The 11,271-nt window shown below is 35.4% G+C and overlaps 2 protein-coding genes across 2 annotated transcripts; one reads left to right on the top strand and one right to left on the bottom strand.

Annotated features, from left to right (window-relative positions):
• Window positions 1-198: 198 nt before the first annotated feature.
• LOC306868122 (uncharacterized protein) lies at window positions 199-1,731 on the top strand (the record flags this gene model as incomplete). The annotated part of the gene is made up of 2 exons (XM_079414158.1): window positions 199-606; window positions 734-1,731. The coding sequence occupies exons 1-2, from the start codon at window positions 231-233 to the stop codon at window positions 1,729-1,731; spliced, it is 1,374 nt and encodes a 457-aa protein (XP_079270284.1). The 5' UTR covers window positions 199-230.
• A 280-nt stretch (window positions 1,732-2,011) lies between these two features.
• On the bottom strand, window positions 2,012-4,404 carry LOC306868119 (uncharacterized protein). The gene is made up of 2 exons (XM_079414154.1): window positions 3,972-4,404; window positions 2,012-3,495 (listed from the first exon to the last, which is right to left on the bottom strand). The coding sequence occupies exons 1-2, from the start codon at window positions 4,392-4,394 to the stop codon at window positions 2,365-2,367; spliced, it is 1,554 nt and encodes a 517-aa protein (XP_079270280.1). The 5' UTR covers window positions 4,395-4,404; the 3' UTR covers window positions 2,012-2,364.
• Window positions 4,405-11,271: the final 6,867 nt, after the last annotated feature.

The following is an 11,271-nucleotide window of genomic DNA, read 5'->3' on the forward strand; positions in this document are numbered from 1 at the left end:
TCAGATGTTAAGTGAGAAAAATGTTAGGGCTACAATGCACACACCCTGCCGCATACCAGGGTTATATATAGTTAACTAAAACTAATATAGACAAGTTTCCTGAGTGAAATAGGCGGGCCGCCATTAGCCTTACACTCTGCCAACGACTTCCGGTTGTGTCTGCCAAGCACTTCCGGTTAGCGAGTTAGCGTCTTTTACTGTCTTTGGTTAGCGTGCAGAAAAAGTAAACTATGGATGGTGTTACACGCCGACACGGCTCCGGGACATATTGTGCTGTTCGCGGTTGCAACAACTCGTGGCGATTGCTGAATGTTTGGTCGGAAGGAGAATGTTTCGACCATCAACCATCTACAAGGCGCCAATGTGGATGTGCTCCCCCGTATGCGTTGTATGAGAAACCAAAAACAGATGTTGAATCTCGGAAGTGGCTAGCTGCTTTGAAGTTGAAGAATCCGCCCAAAAGATTGTTTGTTTGTTCTTATCACTTCATTGATAAAAAGCCCACAGAAGAAAACCCTTTCCCGGAACTTTGGTTGGGATACGAGCGACCTCCCCAGCAAAAGAGACGTAAACTCGACAGAAACACAAGTGACACGCAATCGGATGGTAAGTGTATCTTGATATTTTTCTGGTTAGCTAAAGTTTGCAGCATAAGTTCGACTGTTGATATATGTGTCTCTGTCCTGTGTTAGTAGGGTATATACATTTATAGTTGATGCTGTTTGTCTTTTAGAAGTGTGCATCGAGCCGAAGTTTAAAGATGCTGCAACACAATGGGAGGACCTAACAAAAACTGACCACAGCTACGCGGCACAGTTGGACCACGTGAACAAATCGACGCAGACTGGGGGTCAGACTGTGGCTGATGATATGCTCCTGGATGATGATACCTCGCTGCTGTACACAGGACTGCGTCTGTTATATTTTTTTACTTTGGTGAAAACGATGTTGCCATTTAGTAAACCATCATGTAGTATTCCTGTTGTTGACCAAATACTGATGACCCTCATGAAACTGAAACTGAACCTTGTGTTAGGGGATGTGGCAAAGCGCTTTAAAGTGTCTAAAGGTGAAGTAAGTAAGGTGATTGCTCACTGGATTGATACATTGGGTGAGCAGCTTGAACCCATGGTTGCCTGGTTGCCAAGAAGTGTTATTCGTGCTAACATGCCACCATCCTTTAAAAAGAACCACCCCCAGACCACTTGCATCATCGATTGTGCTGAAACGGCTATTCAGAGAGCTACAAACCTTAACTGTAGGAGTGCCACTTTCAGTCATTACAAGGGAACCAATACTGCCAAATATCTTGTTGCTGTGTCACCTCATGGGCTGATAATGTTTATATCAGAGGCCTATGCTGGTAAAAGCAGTGATAAGTTCATCACTATAAACAGTGGGTTTCTGGAGGCCCTAAGGCCTGGTGATGAGGTAATGGCTGACAGGGGTTTCACGATTCGAGATGTACTACATGAAAGGAAGGTGAAATTGAATATTCCTGCCTTTACCCACAAGCGTGGTCAATTGACCAATGAGGAGGTAACGCGCACTAGACGAGTGGCCAATGTCCGTATACATGTGGAGAGGGCAATCCGAAGACTTAAAGTCTTCAAAATTCTGTCCCAAACTGTCCCCATCTCCATGACCCCGAGGTTGGACAAGATTCTTATCATATGTGCTGCTTTAGCAAACATGAGGTCCAGACTCATCCGACTGCCACATGAGGTGTAAGTCCCTATGAAAAGTAAAACCTGGGTTACCTGCAGTTGTTTTTTTGTTTTTTTTAATTGTACATATTCCTTTTTTTAATTTTATATATATATATATATATATATATATATAAATAAAAATTTCAGCTAGAAAAACCTGTGTAAATGTATTGTTATTGTTCCCTTTCTGGTGTTGTGATTATTGATAAGACAAAACAGTTTTAACTAAGAAAAACTTGTGTGAGTGCTATTCTTTTTCTTGTATTGTAAATATTGACATGACAATAAACAATTTGTTTTTTGAGAAGAAATGAATACATTTTTATTGATCCTATTCCATAACAAAAGGGACAATTTCATTAACTCCTTAATGGCTGAATTTTTTTATAATTAAATAAAAACAAAGTAAATACAGGAAAAAATCTCAAAATATTACAAAAAGAAAAAGGCTGGAATAAAATAAAATATTAAATAAATAAAATGAATAAATAAAAGATAAGTGACTGATATAAAAATAAATAAGAGTAAGTAAAAGAAAATAAATACAATAAATCAGTTTGATTTTTTGAGCTAGAAAGGATTTGTCACAAATGTGACAACAGGGGACAAGGGGTTAAAAAAGTAATGACTAATTACCCCAGTACACATAAGCAGGTCATGCTGATTTTACAACATTCATGTATCTGGAGCACAACTCCAGCCTTCCATCATCAAAGTCATCGACAACTTTTGGCAACATGTGGGTGAAATAGAAGGAGTGTAGCCTTGAGATATGTCCCTCAACAAAGGTTTGGTTGTAGGGCACGTTGAGCTGCAGACATTCAGTGTTACTCCAAATCACCAACCAGGCTTGCCGTAGCCCTGTGCAGTGCATGCCCAGTTGCACCTGCATGTAATATCCCTTTGGCCCATTGAAGGACAGATGGAAGTCCCCTGTGGGCATGCGTTTGATCTCACTGCTTTTAGCAGCAAGTGCTTCAGTAAGGGACTGGTTTTTGACTAAGACAGGGCACTTGATCTCCAGTAGTGTGTCTCTGTTCATGACACCATCCGGACTCGCAGCAAGCCATGGCTCACTCGGGCAAACCACCAAACCTTTCACATCGATGTCATGACCTTGGTCTTGCAGGTATTGCCTGGCGTGCTCTTCACCCTCTGCTCCTTGCCGGGTTGCCGCGTTACCGTGAAAGGTAGGATGGAGGTGTTCAGACAAGAATTTGTCTGGTGCTGTGGTAGCCCGAACTGGCACATTCTTGGCTGTGCTTGCTGTTATCCGTACCCGTCGCATGTCATGCCACAGTTGTTCCTTGCTCTGTTCTTTTGTGTGCTGCTCAATGTACATAAATTGGGTTGTGGTCATGTCAATGTATGTGGTGTAGAATGCCCTACATTTCTCACATTCAAGTTGTGTGTTGTGATCACCATGATGTAGGGGCAGTGGAGCTTTTGATGTCTCGGCAGACTGAGCAGGGAGGCTGGTGTTAAAAGTGAGCTGCATTAGTCCACTGCCAGGTGCAGTAAAAAGTGCCGCTATTGGTGTGGAGAGACAGTAATTTTGCCATTCTTCCAGTGTCTCATGGACTTTTACCTTGCGACTAGATGTAGAGACTATGCTGGAGGAGGATGCCTGTGATGCTGGTTGGTATAGATTATTTCTGCTGTGTCTTCGGAAAGACACATCTCTGATTTTTTGCTGCCCAGTATTGCTTTTTGTCCCGGCATTCCAGCAATTCTGCACATCAGTGCAGGCAAGCCCTGTCTTCCCTTGCCTCACAGCATTTTCTACCTGCAGACAGATAGAAACAAAAATCACACACTTTTTAAATAATGGTGTAAGAGCCACATGGGGATTAGTTCATCTGAAATAATAATTTTGTAAAAATATTAAGAACATATTTCATGAAAATTCATAAGAATTTTTTTGGTTTAAAATGCATATTTAGTAATGTTTAGATCTGATTATATTTAATTTTATGTTTAAGTAAACAATGCAAAAAGAAGATCGTGGTTTGCTCGTGTTTCAAATACTGGTTACAATTTGACTGACTTCAAAAGGTGGTACAGAAGAATTATACGCAAATACTTGCAATGTATGCAAAGTGTCTCTCTTCCTATCAGCGCCGATCAACGAGCATTTTAAATGCTAGGCAGGCAGGCTAGAGGGGATTACTTTTTATTTTTATTACTCTTCGTGTTCTGTTATAGATTAACACACGGATACATACAAACATCTTAATACAAGCATAAGATGGGCTAACGTACCTTCCAAAGCACGGCGGCTGCATGGCTACAGGAACGTCCGGGTCCGGCGATACAGGTACAGCCTGCAGTCTCCACATCTCCCGTCTTGGTAACCAAAACCCAGGCGTTATGCGCTGAATTGTTAACGGACTGGCTTGGTTGAACATCGGCCTTGAGGTAAATTAAACTGCCCATATCGTGTAAAAGTACACAGCCCACTTTGTCGGAATGGAGGTACTGAAACGCATCTGAGCTTTTCAGGTTATTAATTGCATTCCCATCCACCGCCATGGAATCAATAAAATAAGAAAAGATCTTGGATGTTGTGATGCTGGGCCATATCGACATGTTGTCCGCCCATGATGTTACCTTACTTGGATGCGGAATGGTCAAAACACCGTTTTTAACAAGAGCTTCGGTCGAATGTTGCCATTCCAAAGACATTTTTACACCACTACTCAGCCTGCGCCGGAAGTTCTTGGCAGAAACAGGAAGTAAACCGGAAGTGCCCGGGAAACTTGTCTATAGAAATAAAAATATCACCTAATAAAAATGGCAAAAACTAAATTTCTAAACCATTTACAAAAATGAAAATAGAAAAAAAATATATAATAAATAATTACATGAGTACATGTATACACTGGTGTCCAAAAGTCTGAGACCACTTAGTTTTTTTCATTACAATTTAGATTAAAATGCAGATTTGAGTAATAAATAAATAAATGTGCAAGTATCAGATTTTCATCCTCAAGCTGACCTATCCTCCACCAATAAGTTTTTATATATTATTTTTATACTTATATAATTATGTACTAATTAATATTAACATGCATATTAGTTAATATTAGTGCTGTCAAATTAATAATCACATCCAAAATAAAAGTTTTTGTTTAATATATGTGTGTACGGTGTATATATATATTATGTATAAATACACACATACAGTTTGAAAATATTTACATGTATATATTTATATTCATATAGTTTATATTATATATATAAACAGTATATAAATGTGTGTATTTATATATACATAATAAATATACACAGTACACACTCGTATATTATTTATTTTGGATGCGATTAATCATTTGACAGAACTAGTTAATATACATATACTTCTTTATTATGTAAAAGTTATTTAATATCTATAATTTTAATATATTACATTTATTTAAAAATTGTAAATAGATATTTTTATTGTTTTGATTTTATCTCCAAAAATGTGCATATTATAATTGTCATATATATTTTATTTACAGGTTTTTATTAGAACACATTATTTTATCAAGATCATAATTCAAGTGACCAAAAAAAAAAACTCAAACTGGCTTAACTTCCGTAAGTAATTATTAAACAAATATACATTTAATCACATAACACTTTTGATCTTAAAGTTTAAAGGAAACACTGAACTAAACCCTAATCCGTTCAAAAAAGCACGTTTTACCTTCTGATTTAACAGATCTTTCTCACTTCACATCAAAGGCATTCAAATCCCTCCTTTTTAAGTCTTCTTTAAACACAGTAAAGAAACCCAGTGAATTAGACAGAAGTTGTTTATCTGAGCTGCTCTCTATTGGCTTGGCTGTTGAGATATCATGATTAACTATATGAAAGTGGATTATGAGGATCAGATTAAGAGCCTGTCTGACACGAGTGAGATTAGACTCAAATCCTCATCCGCGCTGCTGTCTGTCCGTCTCTACAGCTACACATCCATACAGACAAACATGGCTCATGAGAATGGCATGTTTTAGTTCATTTCACTGAACAGGATAATCACAACTAAAGGTCGGTTCAGAAGAGATTCAATCAAATCAAGTCTGTAATCCGTGATGAATTCCTATATGTGGGCCAGAGCCATTAACAGCAGCTCAACACACATGATAATGATTGTGTGTTTCACTGAATATTTCCTAATATCCTCAATGCCCATCGGGAATTGATTAATAGGCAAGTTAATTACTATTAAGAGGCAGGATTATACATTTTATGGAACTCAAAACCCAAAATGTAACTATAAACCACTTAAATCATCTGAAGTCAGATTTATTACATTATATGAAGTGCTGTTTGTTTGCCTTTTCAAACAATTATTATCATTTCTTTTGCACAATCACACCTCAATCTTCCAAAAATGTATGTTTGTATTATGAATCATCAGGATTCATTTGATCTATTTTTATATTTTATTTACATATAATAGCATATAATATATATAAATTGTAACTTTAGGATTTTTTATTGTTATAATGTAATTTTATTTTATTAATATAATATGCAACATTCAGATTTTCTGATTTTTATATTTTATTTGATATATGTGACCACAAAACCAGTCATAAGGGGCAATTTTATCTGATAAATGAGAGACAAAAAAACATACACAGACAAAACCAAATTAAATAATTATCTGATGATCTGAATAAATAAGCTTTCCATTGATGTGTGGTTTGTTAGGATCAGACAATATTTGGCTGAGATTCAACTATTTGAAAATCTGAGGGTGCAAAACAAAATCTAAATATTGAGAAAATCTCCTTTAAAGTTGTCCAAATGAAGTTCTTAGCAATGCATATTACTCATCAAAAATGAAGTTTTGATATATTTACAGTAGGAGATCTACAAAATATCTTCATGGAACATGAACTTTACTTAATATCCTAATGATTTTTGGCATAAATGAAAAATCAATAATTTTGACAATGCATTTTTGGCTATTGCTACAAATATACCCCAGCGACTTAAGACTGGTTTTGTGCTCCAGGGTCACATATTATAATGTAATTCAATATAACATAATGTATACTGCAACATTAGGATTCATTTTTAATAATATAATATAATTAGTGCTGTCAAACGATTAATCGCGATTAATCGCATCCAAAATAAGAGTTTTTGTTTACGTAATATATGTGTGTGTGTAATGTGTTTGTTTATTATGTATATATAAATACAAACACATGCATGCATATATTTTAGAAAAATACATTGTTTATACATTAAATATATTTATATAATATAATAATATAAATATATAAATGTATATACACGTAAATATTTTCAAAATATATACTGAATGTGTGTGTATTTATATATACATAATAAACAAACACATTACACACACACATATATTACGTAAACAAAAACTCTTATTTTGGATGTGATTAATCGCGATTAATCGTTTGACAGCACTAATTATAATGAAAACATGAATTTTTAATTGTAAACAACTTGTTGACCATGCTATTTATTTATTTCTTTTTAATATTTTACAACCTAATATTTTGTTTCAAAAATCAAGTTTGTGTACTCAAACATTAAGATATAATTTGTATATAATGTAATGTAATATAATATATTATCAGAGCTGGGTAGATTGATTACAAATTGTAATCCGTTACTGATTCCAGATTACATGACAACAATTGTAGTCATATATAGTAGTAGTAATATAATCAGATTACTTTTGATTTAACTCGTTTATCACATCGATTTAAATAGCATTATCTTGTACCATAATGATGGAAAAAATGCAAAGAGTAAGAAAACTTGTTCCATTCATTGTACATCATTACATATGTCAAATCAGCAACACAAATCTGAAATTAATTGCTCCATGAATGTTGTTTCTTATGCTAAATAGTGTTTAAAAAGCATATTTTTCAGGCTAGATGCGGATGCGGAGTCATATCGTGCTTATACTGCGCATGTGCATTCATTACATGTAACTAAGAAATAACGTGAATATATGCATTTTAATTCGTTATAATTCAAATGGAAGACATGGAAAAATCATTAAAATAAAAATGAATGTGTTCATCGGCATTTGATGCAATATTGAAACCCTTCTTAAACCTGAAATGATTTTTGGAAATCCAGTGTTCAAATCTTTGTGTGAATGTACACAAAACTGGACTATATTTGCATATATATAATATGTATATATATAATCGGTAAGCTATTTTAGAAAGGGAAATTAGGGAGAATCAATGCATTATGAATAATTTATTGCTATTGTGTGAATAATCTGTAATCATGTAATCCATTAAAATGTAATTTACTCTAATACAAGTACTTAATTTTTGAAATATGATTACATAATCCAGATTACATGTAATCAGTCACTACCCAGCTCTGTATATTATATAATATAACGTATACTGCAACATTAGGATTTATTTTTAATAATATAATGATGAAAATGTAAACATTTATTAATTAATATTTCAAATATAACATTTTTTATTGTTAATAATTCACTACATCACCCATTTCTTTAGCAAAATTGTGCAACTACCTTTTATATTTTGTTTTTATACTCAAACATTTTATTTTCTATATTTTTAGATCTCATTTAATATAAATATAGTATAAGGTATACAGAAGCATTACAATTTATTTTATATTGTTGTTAATATTTAATATTATAATGCAATATAATACAATTACGTGTCATATCATGAAATCCCCATCATACTGAAAAAGGAAAACATCCACTAAAACACATTTACTGTATGAAACCAAAACCGATGATCAGAATGAAAGTTGAATTATTACTATGATAAATTAAACCCCGAGTGTGTTTCACATGATGTGTGAATCACTTACACAGTGACGCTCCCAAATGGATTTGCATAGCTGTACGAGTTCAGAAATTACATTATTATTACGTATAAAACTACAAATGAGCGAAGCAGAGGTGAGAGTTTAATCAGGAGCACTTTTGCATTTCTTAGCACATGTGTTGCATGGGATTCGAACCCAAAACCTCTGGGTTTCAAGCGTAGTGCTTTACCAGCCGAGCTACAGGAACAAAAGGACTTGTGGAGGGACGGGGGCCAGAATGCGTCCCTCTAGGGGCCGTATCCGCCTCGAGACGCTCGGGACTCTCCGGTGGGACGCTGAAGTCAGGCACTCATCCAAAAGCTGGTTAGCCGCTGTCACACGCACAGTGGAGTGGAAAACAGGCGCAATGTGCGTTAGTCAGTGGCTTACCTGCTTCCAGAAATCACAAGATCTGATGGCACTGGAGACATCTGAATATAAACATAAGAGAGATCACAGTTTCTGCAGCTTGGCATGATCATGTCTATGGGCTAATGTCTAATATTTATTCATGTATGATAATTATATGAGGTATAAAATTATATAATCTATTTTTCGACCATGTGGCCTTGGTGAAACGCGTGAATGTGTTTTTAAATACAAATAAAGCTTCATGTTTTGCTAATATTCAAGATTCAGAGTCAATATAGGTCTAATTTTCTTATTTATCACTGATGGTGAGATATTAATTAGTATAATACGTCCATAAATCGTCTCAAATACAAGGAAAACAAAGCAGGATAAAATTATGAAAGCATGTTATAATTATTTTGACAGACAATTGAAGCAAAAAGCCACACTTACTCACCTCAACTTCCCAATAAACCGTTAATACTGGGAGAAGAGCAAATCTGGCAGTCCTTAGTGGTGTTGATAGAAACACACGAGCTGTTTTCGTCAAAGAAAATAATTTCTGAAATAAAGTATTAAATTGAGGATAGTGCTGAAGTTCAGCTCACTTGCGCTGTCCCACTCCCCTGCAGCTGCAACCTGACCTGCTTATGCAAATCAGTGCATGATCGACGTGGCAGTCAGCCAATAGCTGGCCGAGCTCCTCGCTGAAAGCCCGCCTATTAAATGGAACTATCGAATTACAGCGTCGGAGGGGCTTGACTGAGAGCATCAGCTGGTTTGGTGGATTTTCTCGGAGTTATAGCGGGGTGCGGCGCGTTCGGTTTTGCACGTCGTACTTTAGGAATGAACCATTCTCGGCGCACTTATTTTCCGCTTTTCTGATATGTTTTTAGAAATTTACGGGTCATACTTTGCGTTTTGATTTTTGAAAGTGGAATCTGGTGTAAAATTGATACAACTGTGCATTGTTTTACGTGTTTTAGAAAAAAGAGCTCCCCCCGCGTCCTGAAGGTGGTTGGGCTCTGTTTAGTAAAGCCATGAGGCTAGTGTGGATGTGCACGTACGAAGGATGCAGAGAGAGATGGCGCGAAAAGGCATTTTGAAAATTAGAACTTTTTATTTAAATTTTTTTATGGAAGCTATCACATAAAGTTAATGATTTTTAATTAAAGATAAAGATATTTAGAGTTATTATGCAGTATTCCAGTATAGGGAGGGCATGGAGTTGGTGTTTTAAAATAAATGTTTGATTTAGATGTAATAAATATACATATATAACAAATATAATATGCTTTACAAATAAATAAAGAAAGTGGTAAAAAGCTGATTAGAGAATGGCGACCTATGGAGCCCCTAAAGGGACATGAAGAGACTGGAACACTGATCTCTATATAATGACTGGATTGCTCATTGCGTTCTAAACTGTTCTCTATTATAAATCAATGGACTGGACTAGTGCTTCTGCGTTCCCTAACAAGACTTTTACTTTCTCTCGCAACAGTATTGCATTCCCAAAATAAACTTTGCATTTGCTCACATGTGGGAGAAAAAAAAAATTACATTCGCGTATTTTTTTGTGTGCAAATGTATTGTTTCCTCAAGAAAATTAGCATTGAAATTAATTTTTTTTCTCGCATACCTCATTATTTTCGCAATGTAACGTTTCTCGAGGAATGCAAAATTTTTGCAAGCAAATGCAAAGTTACTTGAGGAAACAATTGTTTTGCGAGAGAACGTGAAAGTTTTGCAGGTGAACGCAAACGTTTTTTTTTTTACGAGAATCGAAAAGCAAAAATTTCTTAGAAGTACACAAAAGTTTTGCTGGGGAATTCAATCGTTTTGTGAGCGAAAGCTACATTTCTTAGAAGTACACAAACGTTTTGCTGGGGAATTCAATCATTTTGTGAGCGAAAGCTAAAGTTTTGCGCGAGTGAGCGCAAAGCTTCTTGGGTAAATACAATATTTCTGTGAGAGAATGCAAAGTTTCTTAAGGAAGCATAATACTTTTGAGACAGGATGCAAAAGTTTTGCATTCAAATGCAGTGTTTCTCTGTGGAACGCAATATTTTTGAGAGAACGCAAAACGTTTACAAGTTATCACAAAGTTTCACGTGGAAACACAATACATTTTTGCAAGTGAATGCAAAGATTTTTGGGAAAACAGAAACGTTTTGTGCTAGAATGCATAAGTTTTGTGAGCAAACGCAAAGTTCCTTGTTTGAAAGCAACACTTCTGTAAGAAAACACAAAAACTTTACAAGTGAGTGCAAAGTTTCTCAGGGGAATGCAAATGTTTTGCAAGCGAACGCAAAGTTTTGCGAGAGAATGCAAAAGCATTTAAATATCATTTTTCTTC

Source organism: Barbus barbus (assembly GCF_936440315.1).
Source record: "Barbus barbus genome assembly, chromosome: 50".
NCBI lineage: Eukaryota > Metazoa > Chordata > Actinopteri > Cypriniformes > Cyprinidae > Barbus > Barbus barbus.

Excerpts from the sequence above, each read along its gene's own strand:
- LOC306868119 (XM_079414154.1), bottom strand. The coding sequence starts at position 4,394 with ATGTCTTTGGAATGGCAACATTCGACCGAAGCTCTTGTTAAAAACGGT. Across the intron at positions 3,496-3,971 it reads CAGCCGCCGTGCTTTGGAAG|GTAGAAAATGCTGTGAGGCA; the intron begins GTACGTTAGCCC and ends ATCTGTCTGCAG.